General features: G+C 38.1%; 1 protein-coding gene across 5 annotated transcripts in view; it reads right to left on the bottom strand.

Annotated features, from left to right (window-relative positions):
- Positions 1 to 17,387, bottom strand: part of LOC129202965 (dynein axonemal heavy chain 5-like) — a 165,442-nt gene that overhangs the window by 18,387 nt on the left and 129,668 nt on the right. For all 5 annotated transcript variants that reach the window (XR_008575879.1, XM_054816739.1, XM_054816740.1 and 2 more), the window contains 4 exons: positions 15,444 to 15,565; positions 13,850 to 14,197; positions 9,295 to 9,483; positions 1,086 to 1,218 (listed from right to left, as the gene is read on the bottom strand). Coding sequence is in view for 4 of the 5 variants with exons in the window: in XM_054816739.1 (XP_054672714.1) it covers positions 1,086 to 1,218; positions 9,295 to 9,483; positions 13,850 to 14,197; positions 15,444 to 15,565 (792 nt within the window). In the remaining variant the exon portion in view is untranslated. The remainder of the gene's footprint in view (positions 1 to 1,085; positions 1,219 to 9,294; positions 9,484 to 13,849; positions 14,198 to 15,443; positions 15,566 to 17,387) is intronic.

The raw sequence follows: 17,387 nt of genomic DNA, 5'->3' as shown, positions 1-17,387 counted from the left end.
TGAAAGACTTGTTGTCAAAAGACTGGAAAAAGCCAGTAAGACAGATCACAGTACTGCCATCACCTATATCCGAAGAGAATAGTTTTGAGGCACTCTGACCTTCTCCCTGGGGGGACAGTTTGCTGTCTCAGATATTTTCTGCCTCTGCTGGAGAACAGCAGACTTCAGTGAGATCTTAACCAGTGGAACTGAACCATTCCTGCTTCATTTTCATTTATTGTTAATTCAAGAAGCTTGGCTGAGCAACAGTATACTTTCCTTCCTGGATATTTCAACTCTTGCAGATGAGCAAAATGGGAAGTGAAAACAAAAAGCACACAGTAACATCATCATCCCTTCTTTTTCCTCACTCCTTTTCTGATCAAATTTTCCATCTGCTTCTAGTTGCCTGTACTCTTGATTTATTTTAACTATATTCACCGTTGCTCACTTCAGCCAAATACTCCTGTCTCTGAGAGATAGAGAGTGCTGGTGCCTACCTCCTGTGATGGCTAAAAGCAGAACCCTATCATTCTCTTTTGACTGGCACTCCCACTCACTTCAGCTTCCATTTAGAGACATCCTATTTGGTATAACCAGCTTCACGAACATTGCAAATCTCACCTTAAATTGGAGTCTGTACCACCTGGCCTCCTGAGTGCCCTGTCTCTCAATTACTTAGCAGCAACACTTCTACCTTGTTCTATATAATTATGTCTCGACTTAATTTCATAAATCACTCTGGCACATGACCTGTGGACCTAATCATGCAATTCAGTTTCTCTGAGCTCTGTAGAGATCCTGGAGAGAATCACAGAAGTGTAGTAGTGCTGTGGGACATGAACTGCAATACTGGAGCACATGCATACAGAATAAATTAAGGTAGAGTGTCCTTAGAGGTGCAGTCAGGAGGCTTTACGGGCTAGAATTAGTGGTCATATGATAAAGAGAGAAAAAGAGAAAAATGTGTGGAGGGAGAGAACAAAAGAGAAAGAGGTAAAAAGGAAGGTAAGGAGGGGAAATAGTTAGTTAGTTATATCGTATAAGCAATCACTAGCAAGAAATATTGCATCTTAATGAGTATGATTTTTAATATTGTAACTTACCATCGATAGCCAATTTGAGATCAGTCAGTGTAGTCCGAACTCTTGATATAACATGTTGCATGCGGTCAATTTCTTGACGGAGAAATATGTTTATGGGTTGAATAGCTCCCATCTTTTGAAGCTGGGCTTTCACCTAAACAAGAATAGTGCAATGAATATAAAATTTAATCTTCTGTTTCCCATGCAATAATTTTTGAAAGAAAAAGTATAATTTTTTCAATTGTATGGCACAATTCCTGAGAAAAGAAACTTTTATATAACAGATGGCCATGCAAGTCCTGTGCCAACTTTAAGATTTAGCACGCTGTGACTCATTAGCTTACCAAAAGGAGCTCCTCCATCATTCTAAGGAGGGAAAGTTCCCTCTTTTTGAAGGGACACAGCAGTTCCTTCTGTCCTTGTTCAGCTACAGGGTCTTAGATCTTAAAAAAAACACCACATGCTATAAAAAAGCATGTTTGATGGTAACTTCTGCATACTTCCTAATTGTGCTAGGTGAACCTTCTCACCTCTTCTTGCCCTGCTGAGTTGAAATAATGCTACAAATGGAGTTTGACTTAACAAGCACAATGATGTATAAAAGCTGCTGCTTCCAATAGCACGTGACCCACTCATAAAACAAGGTGCTCATGGATGCATTACTAGAGAGGCAAGATTGCCAGGAATAATACAGGTGCCACAGAATTCTATTACACCATTATGTGCACCATGTTGCAGGTAGAAGCTTTTGGCCTTCTGAACTTTTAAGCATAAGGGTTTCACTCATATTAATAAGGGAACATTTTCAAAATGGAATTAGTTGTTTGTGTTACTTAAGGACATATCACAACAACAGTAGCAAAAGCATTCCCTGTCTCACTTTAGCATAATGATGCATATACAATATGCTTCAGACATACATTGTATGTTCCACGTATATCAAAAATCACTGTACGCAACAGCGCATGAGAGAGAATTTAGTGGCACCCGCAAAAATTGTGGTGCCTATACCTCATATAGTACCAGAATTCTTGATTTTTAAGACTTTCAAGTGTTTTTCCCCACTATGACTCAGCTTTCAGAAAGCCAACGGCCTTCTTTCTGTACTTGCTACCACCCAGCCACATGCATCATCTTTCACATTGAAGAAATCTGAACCCTGATCTTTGCCACAGCCACTCCTTCCCTCTGCAGGTGAAATTCTGCAAGGGGACTGTGGAACCAAAAAGAGATCTCAAATAGTAAAATGAGATCCTAGATCCAGATATCTATATGGCCATTCATGTATAATAAAAGAGCTGACCCATAGGATCAGTTTGCTAAAATAATGTAAGAGCTTATTTTGAGTTTACTAACAAAAGATGAAGAAAGAGTTAGAAAGTCTATTCTTTCAAAGAGCAGACTATCATTGCAATTCTACTGCAGCCAAGTAGAAGCCACAAGATTTGGTATAATGCGTGCTATTTCATCAAGGCCAGAAGTCCACAGGATTTTGCTTTGTATTTTTCCAGATGTACTCATATATCTCATTGTATACATTATTATGTATACTACATATTATCTACACATAGTAGTCATTACTAAAGATCTTATTATTATACTGAATAGCAAGTTTCTGCACAATGAACATAATATAGCAGCTGAGTAGTTATAATACCTAGTATAAATGAGTCAATGCTTTGACAATTTCCAATTCTCGAGTTTCAACTCCAAGTCCAATAAAATACTCTTTTTCAACTTTACCTGCTGTTCTCCTTGGGAGACAGCTATCAGCAAGGTTATTCATCATATTTTAATCACAAGGACCCATGAGTTTGTCAGACAGAATGTCCAAGAAATAGATGCCAGCCAATTATGCTAATACTTTGCAGTGTGACAGTTCATTTTACAGACTAGGTTAATGTGTTTCTTCCTATAAAAGAGAAAAAGCTACTAAAATCAGCTATCACAAAACTAGAGATGAGACAATAAACTCTTTTTGGATAAAACACACAATGAAGTATTCTGATTTTTTTTCATACAAAATCCAGGGAAAGCTTCTGCTTTCTGAAAATTTTACAAGAATTGGTAATTCTCTGTCTCGAGAAAAAAAAAAAAAACCACTATGAATTTTTTTTTTTCAGCAAACTTAGAAGTCTAGTGCATGCCACTAATAAGAATGGGATTATAAAGAGTATAGTCCATGCATTTTATCCTTTAAATAAGAAATACACTTTTTTCTAGCCTACAAACCATGTGTTCCTTTTGGGGATCATTTAGAGGAAGAATTTCTCCCATTTGAGGAAAAATTGCAGGGAAGATGTTGTTAAAGGGGTTATTTTCCAAAATATTGATATTTATGAATCTACAAAGAGAAGATGAAATAAATATTCTAAAATATTACTGTACTGATAATCATACAGTTTGTTTAGTGAATTCTCAGAATTTAAACATTCTTCTGATTTGTTTTCATGTACCTACAAAAATATCTGTAATGTTTTGAATTATGGAGTGAACCAATAATGCAGAAATTTGTTAATCTATCCTAGATATGTTCACAGCACTCAGCCTGGAGCACCAAGCATAACCAGATATGAAAACTGAATAAAATTACATACTTCCTACCTTATTGTATACAAATCAATCCTGATCTGCAGTGAGATTTACTAGGGGTAACATAGCGCCTTTCTTGGAAGTCTTGCTTTTAAGATTAGTTTTAAATACCATCTCTGAAGTATGATTGACTGTTTTTGTATTAAAATTCTTATCAAGCAATCAGATGACTTACTTCCAATGCTGTATTTATTATGACATAAAGAGATGGGTCCCAACTGACAGAAAAAAACTCAAAAGACAAACCTCACTAACCAAAATAGCCTTTCTGAGATTAATACACAAATTCCATAAAGCCCACTTACAACATCTCTTTTTCATTATGCAAACAGCTGTCATCTAACATAAAACAAGGTGATTTAAAAAAGGAGCAACTAAAATCATAATCTTAATAGCTTTGTCTACATGATTTTGCAATGCATATCTCTGTCAGATTCCTATGCAAATTTCTTAGCTGTACTCAGGTCACCAACTCCTTTGTCACCACATACTTTATAGGATATTCAGCAGAAAAGCAGCTGCTGAACTCATGCCATTTAATGATCAGTGATCCAGTTACTGTAGTACTAACTGCCTATCATTTTCAGTAAATGCTATTATTTTCAATTAGACTTGGTTACTTGCTATACTCTTTGTTAGCAGAAATGGGAAGTCCATCATTCTGTGCGATGGTCTAAATAAGAGGCCTGAATAAGAAAGACAAGCTCAAGGTGTGTCCAAGCAAAAGCTCTTTTCAAGTGGTGTCAAGGACCACTTCCCTGTTGTATACAAGGGAAACAGGCAGTGAAATATGTAGAAAATAGCTGAAGCTCTAGAGCTGGGTGACCACCATATCTGATAGGGTTGCTAAGTAAACCAGAGCCACTTTACAAAGCATCTATGTTAGTGTTTAAGTTCAGACCCTGAAATTTTTTTTTATTATTTTTAATTTGTTTTAGCAAATAAAATGCACTGAAAAGTAGACTCCAGGCATACAAACTGGCTTGGCTTCAAGTTAAACCAACCCAAAAGGCATGTTTCAGGAGTCTAACATACTCCAACCACTAACGGGTGTTCAGCCTAGAGGCCCAGACTAGAGTTAGACCAAAATTAATTCCCCAATAAACCATCTAATGCAGGGGTGGGGTCCTCAGATGAACTCCTATTTCCATGCAATACTTGCTAATGTAGTCATAACCTTAGCAGAGGGTAAGACGAAATCAACACTACAAAAAATATTTAAGGAAAAAAAAACATTGCTACTTGGGTTAAAAGCCAACCTCCAATAAAGTGCAGTATCTTTTTCATTAGAAAACTCTGTGTGTGACAGGCTGACATTTATTCTTGCATCTATCTTCACTCACATGGACTGACTGGACCTAATCATCTTACAACTAATCTCTCTGTTACCTGTGAGGCAAAACCCAGAAGCAAAAGGGGTTATGAAAGCAGAACTCGTACTCTGACTCTGCCTTTGGAGTGTGAAAAATGAAGACAGTTTTAGGTCAGGAGGAAGGTTTATTTTGCTTTTCCATCACCTGTGTCAAACTGCAGTCTGATAAAGCATGCAAAGGTGACTTGTTTTGTTTATAGTCTTTTGGGTGGACATTGAGTCACTTATTTGACTGGTGAGAGGAAGCATTACAAGAACATAACAGCAAAAGCAGCAGCATATATCATGGGGTAAAATGGTTGCCCTGTTTTGAAATTGTTTGTTCCAAAGTCATTGCCAAAGACTAATAATTGAGAAATGAAGGCTTCTGTGTGACAGTCTGAATTTTCTCTGGATTCACAATGTATCAAGAGAAAATACAATCCAGGGCTCTGAATGTCAGCAAATAATTGGTTTCAGTACCATCCGTCCCTAACCTAGTCTGCTGGGGTTTGAACTCTGATCAAATTCACTCCACGCTTTCAAAAGGAAGCCACAAGAACTGATCAAAGATACCAAAGGCACCTGCCACTTTCCCTGAAGAGTATTTGCTTTTAATTACCTTAATTTCTTTCCTAATTTTTTTGTTCCTTTTCTCCACTGATAGTATCTCTGTAACTGGATTCCCAAAGACTACCACGTCATGGTCTTACTAGAGCACAATATTCTTCTAAAAGCAAGCCCATGCTGCATTGCTGGACTAATGAATGTTTTTCTTTTTACTGCTCTTATCCAATGAGGCATGCATAGGAACCCTTTTTGACACATTCCCTCAGTCTCTTACAATTTAGTATATTAGTTTTATTTGTTTCAGGATTGTTAAACTGATGTAGTAGGTAATAATGTTGTGAATATAGGTAATAATGTCCTGAATGACCAAATGTTGACTTAAATTGACAAAAAACAGAACCCATCTCATTCCCTTTCTTTCAGACATCACAGGCAGTAATTACAAAATCCATTTCGCTCCTTATACTTGTAAGTTTAATTTCCTTTGCTTATTATATTGTAGCTTCTGCTAAATTCTGTTGCTTCTTCCTTCAGAGAACATCTAAACTCCCCCTTCTTTTCTGGTCTAATGAAATTCTTGGTTACATGTTAGTGAACATAATCTTTTTTTTTTCCTTTTGGTATTTTAGACATTCTTTTTTTTTACCAGTTTATGCAAACTTTCATGTAAAAATTTAGCTTTCTTTACAGCTTACTGCTGCCCTCTCCACCCAAGAGGTTCCAGAGCTTCAGTTCAGATGAGAAACACATTTGACACAGATTTTTTGCTTATTGTGTAGAGGTCACAACACTCCTGGCACCATAAACAAACTGTAGCAGATGTGGAACTGGGCACTAATGGGAGAAAAGGGAAATTCCTCTCTGACAAAGAAAGCACTGGTAAAGACCCAAACAAGTTCTAAGATCTAGAGAATGAGAGAAAGGGTAAATCCATTACACAAAATGAAGAAGGAAATATTGAAGAATCAGGAACTGCAAGAAATAATGTCAAATCTCTTAATACTGCAGAATAAGCATCTGAAGTTGCCATGCAGCTGACACAACCAAAGAGACGTACAGAGGAACACATTCTTATCAACATAAACTGTTGGAAAATGACCAGAGGATGCTCTGTAGATACTCAGAGCAAAGGAATGACTACCATGATACAGAAACAAAGAGTAATTTTTTGATAGTTCTGTGGAAAAGTACCATGTCATCCATCAGTAATGTGGATTGAAGAAACAGCATGTAAATAGAGTGGCGTGATTAATCAGAGAGAAGTGCAATTCACAGATCAAGATGTACAGAGCTTGAGAAAACTAGGAATCACCAGGAAGAGGTGGTATCTACACTTATTGACAAGAGAATGAAACAAACTTATATCCTGAGCTCAGAATACATTTACAAGAAATACAAGGGGGAAAAGTAGATCCAACAGGACATCCTCTAACTGTGCTTGTAAGAACGAAGCAGGGAGAGGAGGGAGAGCAAGCTGATGCTGAAGTATTAATACCTAATATTGGTTTGTGCTGTACAGGCATGAATCTCCTTACTTGAATCATAAGAGAACAGCTGTCAAGCAAATTGAAGCAAAAGAGATTTCCTTGAAGCTCAGAGAGGATGTCAAAGAAGTGGTACAGAAGCAAAGAACTGTCTAATTGTGAGCATCATTATAAAGATGATTGCTTGTAAGAAAATAAAACCTGCATGTATGATTGGCAGACTATGAGAAAAGATAATAGCTTGTCATACTACTGGATGATGAGAGTGAAAGAGCACTGAAAATAATTGGTGGTGATTTTTTTACACAGTCACATGGATAAAATATGTATTGTGCCCAAATACAGTAGTAAAACAGAGACAAGAGTGCGGAGTAGAACTTTGAAAATAAACCCTCCAAACACTTTATCCTTAACTGTAGCTCCTGGGTCCATAACTGGTTGCCTCCAAAGCTAAGACGTTCGAGGAAGTGACTGAAAAGAGGAGGCCTATCCTGTCTGTGTTCTGTGTGGATAACCTGAGTGAATAAACCAAGAAGGAATGAGAGTGAATGAGACCAAGATTAAACAGAAGAAATGCCAGAGAAAAGTAGTATTTGTTCAAACAATTTAGAAGTCAAATTTGGATTAAACAAGCATGTGTGCATTTTACAAGACTAAAAGGCACTGCGCAAATTTCCCAGAGGTAAAATCTGAGGGCAAGAATACCCCCTGGTTACAATATAAAGTCCAGTACTATTGATGTCTTCTGAGTATTACGAATTCTTCAGGAAGAAAAAAGTTGGCAGTTTAACAAGGGAATAAAGAAATACTCCTTTGGAGGATTTAGCAAATACATTGAAAGAAGTTAGCTCAATACACATATTACAAATATGGCAAAACCATATATGCCAACACCATTCAGTATTCTATTGCTATTGCAAATTGAAAAAAAAAAGAATTCTAAGGAGTCGAATAAAACTCGAAAAAAAGCTAGTTCCATGAAAAAGCTTTACTCTGATAGGAAGGATAAGCGAAAAGGACTGAGAACAATCCAAGGTGTAGATTATAGGTGTAGATCCAAGGTGTAAATTATTAAATTTATTAAATTAGTAATTAAGTGTGATTAATTATTATACTTACTATATTTAATTTTATTTGATATTTACAATATTTATTTATTAATCAATAACAATGTGAAAATTAGAAAACTGACTCCATCCCAAATCAAATTCTACAAATAAATGATTTATATACTATCACTGGTGATCACTTAGTAAGCAGGTGACAAGAAAAAGAGAAATACAAGCAGAGATGGATGGAAAAATAACTATATGAAGAAAGCTGTTAGGAAACCTCACCAAAAAAAGTTGCATATTGGAAGGATCTTGCCAAGAAGGGAAAGAAAAGAGAAGTTCTGAGTTGAATTATGGTAGCAGAGAAGAGGCTATTTATACAACAGGTATTACATCTGAGATGAATAGTGGAACAGAAGACAGGAAATATTGTCAGGGCCCCAAGACTACTGGTTGTAACCTAAGTGCACATTCTAAGTTGGCCAGAGAAGAAAATACAGTATAACATAAGTTGCAATACTGCATACTGGGCACTTTACAGGCTTGGACTGCAACCAGAGAAAAAAAAACCAAACCACTATCAGTGCAAAACAGAATTGTAGATAATAAAATTGTGGAAATTAGGGGTTTTCAACAGTTATTGTTCATGAAACACATGGCAAGACACCAGATCCTACTTACCAACTGATGCAAGAGTGTTTATGCTGGAATTTTCCATTTAATGAGACTGTTAATCAAAAATGCAAGAAAAGATTGGCAAATATATCTGTTATAGCTCAAACTCTGATGAAAAGCTCAGTGATAAAATCCATTATTCATGATGGTGGTATCATAATAAGAATAGGTAAATTGAAAGCTGTAACCACTATAAAATCACTTACCCTTCAGAAAGAGGCACCGGTATCCTTCTCTAAGTTACTAAAGAGAATTTTCTGAAGTCTCTAATGGCTGTTCTGACTTAAGGTGACTAATTAAGTGGACTATGGCACTTGAAATATATGTTTCTGATGTAGGAATATTTTAGATAATAAATGGGAACAGACTTATAAAACAGTATGCATAATTTTAACAGCTTTTAAAAACACGTGCCAGTTAAATTTAAGCAGCACAATAAAACTTATAAAACATATACATACATACACGCATACATAAAACATCTGTATCTGTAAAACAGCATATACCTCATGAGGGTTATAATCTGGAGGTAACTTCTCTAGCATCTCATCAGCAAGACGCTGCACCACTGCTTCTCGGGTTTCCCCTCCTCCAGTGCTGCTGTCTTTGGGCTGGATGCTCACTATTGTACTTAATGTCTCATTAGCCAGGTTAGTCTGGTAAGTTATATCTGCGTTAGGGTGAAGTCCAAACACCTTAAAGTAAAAGGGAAACAAACAGAAAAAACTTGCAATTTTCCTTCTAAAAGTATATCAATGAAAGTGTCAATGAAAATGGATAAACAAGGAAGATAATTCTCAGCTCTATAAAATTATAGATATGAATAGGTCAGTGGAAGTACACTTATTTAACTGGCCAAGGATCAAGCCTGAATTACACAAAAACATTAACATAGGCTGCATATACAATAGCATGTTCATTCATATGAGTGTTGGGGGTTTTTTTAACTGATCTCCTGATTATCTCCACATAGCCAGACTTTGGACCATGTGTGCAGTGCTATCAGGGAGTACAAACTGATTCCTTTCCACTGGATCAGTCTAGACCTTATTGGAAATATGTCATATGTGGACACTGACCCCTCATCACTAGCTCTTTGTCTCTACAGATCTATTGCTGTTGTACCAGCTCAAGCAGATGCCCCTAATAACCAGACCAGTTACCATTTCTAACACATTTTGGTTTAGTCAGTCTCTTGGGCTAACAAGGGATGCAGCACAGTGAATAAAGCACTCCTCATATTTGAAGTACCTAAAGATTTTATGACTGGTGATATATTCAGGATATTTTATGGTTTAGCTATTTTTGGTTTAGGTCTCCTAGTCCTTACTTCCCCTTCTTCCGAAATGGAATTATTTTATTTAAGATACAGCTAGCATAGAATTACTGCAAAGCTGCCCTTTGTCTGAATGATAATAGCTTTCTCGGAAACTTCTGCTGAAATATCAGTAAGTCTATAATTGTCAGGATGACAATTGCAACTCTTCTCCAGGAGGAATTGTACTGTGACTTATTTCACAAGCCTTCATTTAATTATAGCTATTAACTGTCTCTTATAAACTTTGAACCATTGATCCAACAATGAGGAAGGCTTGCCCTCAAACTGAGCACCAAAGCCAAGCAATCTTCCATTTCTCATTTTTCATGTTTTCATATTTTACATTAGAATTGGTATATTAGAAGAAACGCTATGTTGGGTTTGCGTGGCAAGGTTTTGGTAGCAGGGTTGGGCGGGGGGGCTTACAGGGGTGGCTTCTGTGAGAAGCTGCTAGAAGCTTCCCCTGTGTCTGATAGAGCCAATGCCAGCCGGCTCCAAGACGGACCCGCCGCTGGCCAAGGCCAAGCTAATAAGCACTTCTGTGATGACATATTTAGGAAGGAAGAAAAAAAAAACAGTTAGAGAGAGCTTTTGCAGCCGGAGAGAGGAGTGAGAAGATGTAAGAAACTCTGCAGACACCAAGGTCAGTGCAGAAGGAGGGGCAGGAGGTGCTCCAGGCCCCGGAGCAGAGATCCCCCTGCAGCCTGTGGTGAAGACCATGGTGAAGCAGGCTGTCCCCCTGCAGCCCATGGAGGAAGGATGAGGGGGTGTAGAGATTCCACCTGCAGCCTGTGGAGGACCCCACGCCGGAGCAGGTGGAGGCACCTGAAAGAGGCTGTGACTCCATGGGAAGCCCATGCTGGAGCAAGCTCCTGGCAGGACCTGTGGACCCGTGGAGAGAGGAGCCCATGCCAGAGCAGGTTTGCTGGCAGGACTTGTGACCCCGTGGGGGACCAATGCTGGAGCAGTTTGCTCCTGAAGGTCTGCACCCCATGGGAGAGACTCCTGTTGGAGCAGTTCGTGAAGGACTGTAGCCCATGGGAGAGACTCATGTTGGAGAAGTTCGTGAAGGACTGTCTCCCGTGAGAGGGACTCCATGCTGGAGCAGGGGAATGATGAGAGGAGTCCTCCCCCGAGGATGAAGAAGCGGCAGAAACACCGTGAGATGAACTGGCCGTAACCCCCATTCCCCGTCCCCCTGTGCCGCTGAGGGGGGGTGGAGGTTGAAGCCGGGAGTGAAGTTGAGCCCGGGAAGATGGGAGGGGTGGGGGTAGGTGTTTTAAGAGTTGATTTTATTTCTCATTGCTCTACTCTGTTTTGCTTAGTAACAAATTAGATGAATTCCCTCTCTAAGTTCAGTCTGTTTTGCTTCTGACGATAATTAGTGAGTGATCTCTCCCTGTCCTTATCTCGACCCACAAGCTTTTCGTTATACTTTTTCTCCCCTGTCTAGTGAATGAGGGGAGTGATAGAGCAGCTCTGGTGGGCACCTGGCCCCCAGCCAGGGTCAACCCACCACAAACACATAGTAACCAATATTTACATACTCTGAGGACAGAATAAAAAGGGCCATATGTAATATTGTTATGCTTGCAAATCTAGAAACTCAGAGACAAGGGATATAAGTGGCTGCATCTGTCTCAAAGCCAGCAAAGCTGCAGTGATTTACACCAGTTGTGGATCCAATCCTTACAACAGCACAAAGAACACAGTACAGACCTAATACCATATGTGAGAGAAGGTGTGACTATAACTAGCATGGAATTATGTTCCAAGTAGGATTTAACATGTTTTACACACAGCAGTTTACTCAACCTGACTATTTAGAGCTGAAAAAAGTGAAAATATCAATGCATTTCACTTATCATGGAACAAAATACACCTTTGAAGATACACTTTTCTGCTTTTGCTCTTGCACAATAAGGGTTGGTTGGTTTGGTTTTGCTCTAGCAGATTTCGTGGCAATGCCATAGGCCAAGTTAGAAGCATCAAAAATATCTGCTATTGTGAATGTAAATTGTAGCGCTAGTCCAAGAGCTAACTTCATAATTGATGTAATATTGCCAAGACAGGGATGTTACATGGGAGACAACTCTGGTCCTGTGTTTTTATGCAAGTGATGTATGAAGGAATAAGAACAAAGAAACCAAAGTAGGAAAGCAATGGGTGGACCAGTGTCCTGGATGTCCTATAAATTAATCTAGCAGCCAAATTTCTCATTCTTTTTCATCCAAAATCTCTGGGAATTTTGATTAAAAAGGGGATGTTGGATTCTGTCTTTCAGGTTTTTTTAGCCTGATAAATCCTCAAAACCAATTGCTAAAGCTCTATACCCTTCTGAAATCAAAGTAATTTTCAAAGGGATTGCTGAGTTCAATAGCCCTCTTCAGAAGTCAGCGTTTATTCTGATCAGAGGTTGAAATTTCATCAAAAGAGCAAGGATACAGCAATCAGACTTATTCAGTCTTTCTTTCTTAACCAAAAATGGAAAGGGGAGGAAACAAAGATACACTGTTTTGACTTGCACAATATCCTTTGTGGAACAAAGACTGGGAGCTTAAAAGATTAAAGGTTTCCATGAGCAATTTTGACAGATTTTGGAATGACAGAAGAACGTCATAGCTTTCTTCCTAACCTGTGAAAATGTGAAGGAGGAAAAGATGTTTGCATTCCTGGACTTGATCCTATTTACATAGAAGTCAAAGGTAAAATTCCCCTACAGCAAACCATACATACAGATTTTTTACAGGCATCAAAATACTTTAAAAATACATTGCAGCATTGTGAGATAGGTTCCCAAGTGCTTAGAAAAGCAGATTCATGAAAGCAGCACCTGAAATCTGATAGAGTCAAGGTTCATACACTGACAGGAACCACTTCATGAGCTGGGCTCAAATGGATCCCACTGGTGCATTATCATGGCTGTATTTACCCTCACTTGGAAAAGGTGCACTGTTGCCAGCACAAATACCTTTGCATTCTGCTTTTACTACCTTCAGAGATTCAAAGCTTCTCAAGTTTGTTTTATGACCTTGGAATCTTCTCGCCCTCTTAGCCAGCACATTATCAGTTACAGAAAACCAGATTTTTTCTGTTCAGCCCCGTCTATTTAATTTTGATAGAACTTAACTCCAAAGGCATTTATCAACTTGATAGCAATGAGACAGAAATCCATTGACTTCTGTTTCTATTTTACCTTCATAGAATCATAGAATCATAGAATGGTTTGGGTTGGAAGGAACCATAAAGACCATCTAGTTACAACCCCCCTGCCATGGGCAGGGACACCCTCCACTAGACCAGGTTCCTCAAAGCCCCATCCAACCTGGCCTGGAACACTTCCAGGGAGGGGGCATCCACAACTTCTTCGGGCAACCTGTTCCAGTACCTCACTGCCCTCACAGGGAAGAATTTTTTCCTTATATCTAATCTAAACCCACCCTCTTTTAGTTTTAACCCATTACCCCTTGTTGTATCACTACACTCCCTGATAAACAGTCCCTCTCCAGCTTTCCTGTAGGCCCCTTCAGGTACTGGAAAGCCGTAATTAGATCTCTCCAGCGCCTTCTTTTCTCCAGGCTAAGGCGGCCTCATCTACCTCTTCCCAGTCAGCAGATCCACACAAGATACCCACTATAATGGTGTGCTTGCTAATCTTGACCTATACATTCATGGCTCTGGAAAATAGACCTGATGATTATTTATCTGACAAAAATTCCCTTTAATACTTTGAAATATTTTACCTGAGGTGTATCAATCACTGGCAATTGCTCTATGTACTGGAGATAGTCTTCAACTGTTTTCCCTTTTGGAATAACATAATCTTTGTAGAAACAAAATTTTTCACTAAACATATGCTCTCCAAACCACACTCTTGCATATGTATTCAGCAGTGCTTTGTCAAGGTCATCAGTTACACGGCCACCATACTGTACTTCTCCGAGCATATAGCGAACACAGCTCCAGTTCACTCCACATTTAATATCCATATCATCCAAATGATTCTGAACAAATTGCACACTGGCTGTGAAGTCCGCCTGATTAAATTCATAAGGAATATTCCAACCCAATGGACCAAACTTTCGCCTTTCCTGTAAAATAGATAGAGGTAAAGGTAAAAGGCTGATTGATAGTAAGTGTAAAGAAAACATTAAGTGCAGAAGAATACATGAAATAGGCTAAGAACACAGTAGTCCAGCTGGGGGTGTATTTCACCAACTTTAAAAAAAATGATTCTTCTCTTAACACACACACACACACACACACACGGTCAAATTGCTTGATTAATCATCTAGTAGTTAAATATTTCTTCATTTATCATCATCAGTAGAGAGATACGAACAAAGAATAGGAATATTAACATTTTCACAAAGAAAAAATCCTCTTTTTTACGTGCAGTAAATCTGTGAGTCTAGAACTATAGGGTTTGAATTTCAAAAATGAAGTGACTGTTTTAGGAAAGGATGTCCAAACTAATCAGCCATGATCATTGTCTGTAGTCCTCCTATAGACTATGTATATTCATACCACTGATGTCTCTGCATGGTGCAGATGCAAGTAGCAAAAGCTGCTTCCTACTGAATCATTTACAGATGCCGCTGGCAGTATGTGGTTGTTAGGGCAATATCTGGTATTTAAACATTCTTAATTTTCAACAAGAAAGAAGCGATGGGACAAAGACAAGCATACCACAGGCTTCCATTGGACCACAACATATCAGTGCATGGATGCCACAGAGTTAAATTAACTAGGCACCAAATATAAACTAAGGATACTGCAAGTTCTATCAACAGAATGATAAAAACCTGTGGTTAACCCATAAAGCACTTTCTTTAATGGAACTCCTGAAAGACAAGACCCAAAATCATCTTCCACCTTCATTTCCGCCTACAGGTTTCAGTGCAGGAAGGATTTATATTCACCCTCTTACACCTTCTCATTGTGAAAGCAGCAGTTTTAAGACTATGGTTTTCCAACCCGAGCTATAATTTCTTTAATGTGCTTTTATGATTGAAAATATTAGTAAAAAACAGTTAGTTGAAAGACAGATCACACAGCCATGCCCAAAGATTTTAATGGAAGAGTACACTAAATGATTATTGGTCGACTGTCCTTTTTTAACTCTGAAATACCATCTCTGTTGGAGGTACAAGATCAACATGAGCAGAGTTCTAAGACAGTTGCAGTAATAGAGGTGCATTGTTTTCTTTCTTATTTTATTTGTATTAATTTACCAACACGGGATTTCCATTTAAACATGTTTTTCATCTAATAACACAGTGCATTAAAAAATGAAACATGGCTTTATGACAGAAGAAAAGAAACGTATTTTTAAACCTGAACAGTTGTGTGAAGAAATGCTACAGCATATAGCAATGGTTTCCACTGTGGCATGTTGCTCACTTCTAGGTGATCCTGAGTAATAGCTGAGTATGTTCGTTTTAAGCCAGCTTTCACACCTAGAAAATAAGCATAAAAATATAATATATGAGCAAAACGATGTATGGAACCCATAACTACAACTTCCACTAAGCAGAATTCTCTGTTCCAATTTACAGTATCATCTTATTTATAGCTTCAAATAATCTCTTTGAATCAATTATCTGTTCATCTGGTCAAAGCAGACAAACTTAAATTACATTTTGTTTCAGGTAGATGACACACTAAATTAAGTTCAGGAGTCTGGAAGGAATTACACTTAAGTAATCATATTCTAAATGTTACAATAACAACTGAAATATAAACATAACTATTCAGCAACTATATGGCAATGAAAAAGACACCTAATGTCATATGAAATATAGCACTGAATATTCAAGAGTTTGTGTTTCAATATTTACATATAAAGTGAGATTTTAGTTCTACCAAAGACAATTTTATTTAGAATTCATTCCTATAACAATCTCAAAATTCTGTATGCGCCTTCTCAAACTAGCATACAAATACCAAGCTGATGAGATGAGAACCTAAATTTGTAGTGGAAATACTAATACTTGGGGAGTTTTGTTTGAGCACTGACATTTCAAATCCCAGGAACAGCTTTAGGCAGATGATACTGATATAATCTCAGCTTCCATAGAACACAAAAGCTCCACTACTCCCGGATGCTTTCAGGCAGGGTTACTGAAGCATCGTCTGCCTTTGGCAGACAAGACCGAGCATGAGTTACTGACACCAGGTCCCTCTTATGATATCTTCCACCTAATCAGCTTAACACAAGTCTAAAAAAGACAGATTTCAAGTGCAGTGAATAGATTGCTGAAGTCATCATACTTCCTGTGACACAATAAAAGCCCTTTTCCTTTTTTCCTACTTCACAAAGATCCTGTAGAACAATATTCAAACAAATAGTTTTTCAAAATATTATAAGGGTATCATAAGAGAGTTCCAAAATCAAGACAAAGTAATCAAACAAAAGTGTCTTATCATATTATGCTACCAATGTGGCAGGACAGTATCAGAAAACTAAAACTGTTTATATTTCATCCTGACATATTGTTACACTGGGCATATTTCCATTACTAAATGCAAGTCGTAAATTGGTTGTAACCTGACTTATAAAATAGCCTCTTGGAGCTATAGGGTGTTATCATTTGAATGATAAGGAGGGGTCAACAGTACAATAAAAAGATGCTGAGCACTGAATTAAAAAGGGGGGAGGAGAAGAGAAAGAAGTAAGAAATTTTTAACAGCAGACTGACTAACTGCTCTTGAGAGTGGAGTATACACACTGAAACAGGATGTCTTTCACAAGATTAGACATTTTGTAGACATCTTAGTAATGTTCAAAGGAAGATGGATACTGAAATAAGACGTTTAAATGATTGAGGCATTAAATATGACCTTGGATAAAAATTCTCAGCTCCTACTGACTTCATTAACTGAAATCAGTGGCAACACATATATATATATAAATGAAGGGCAAGTTAATGCATTACACAGTTAGTTAAAGACGAGGGAGTTAAAAGACAAAATAAGTGTCAAGCTTGGGATTTCTTTCTGCCAGAGTCCAAAATACAAAGTAACCTTCCCTCACTGTGCATAATGAGTAGATAGAAGGCAGGCTAGTAAGCTGCTTCTGTAAGTATATAAAGGACATCTGCAGGTAGCAGCATAATTCTGGTAAGAGAAAGACATTCAACAGCAGGAGAGCAACAGGTTAGACTACCTAGAAAAGCTGGATGTTTTCATATCACACAATAAAACCAAATAGCTGAGGATGGAAGGGACCTCTGGAGGTCACCTTGCGCAAAACCCCTTCTCAAAGCAGGGTCAGCTAGA

This window comes from Grus americana, chromosome 2 (genome assembly GCF_028858705.1).
Source record: "Grus americana isolate bGruAme1 chromosome 2, bGruAme1.mat, whole genome shotgun sequence".
Classification (NCBI taxonomy): Eukaryota; Metazoa; Chordata; class Aves; order Gruiformes; family Gruidae; genus Grus; species Grus americana.
Note: the sequence above shows the minus strand (reverse complement) of the source record. Positions and strands in the feature narration are given on the sequence as shown.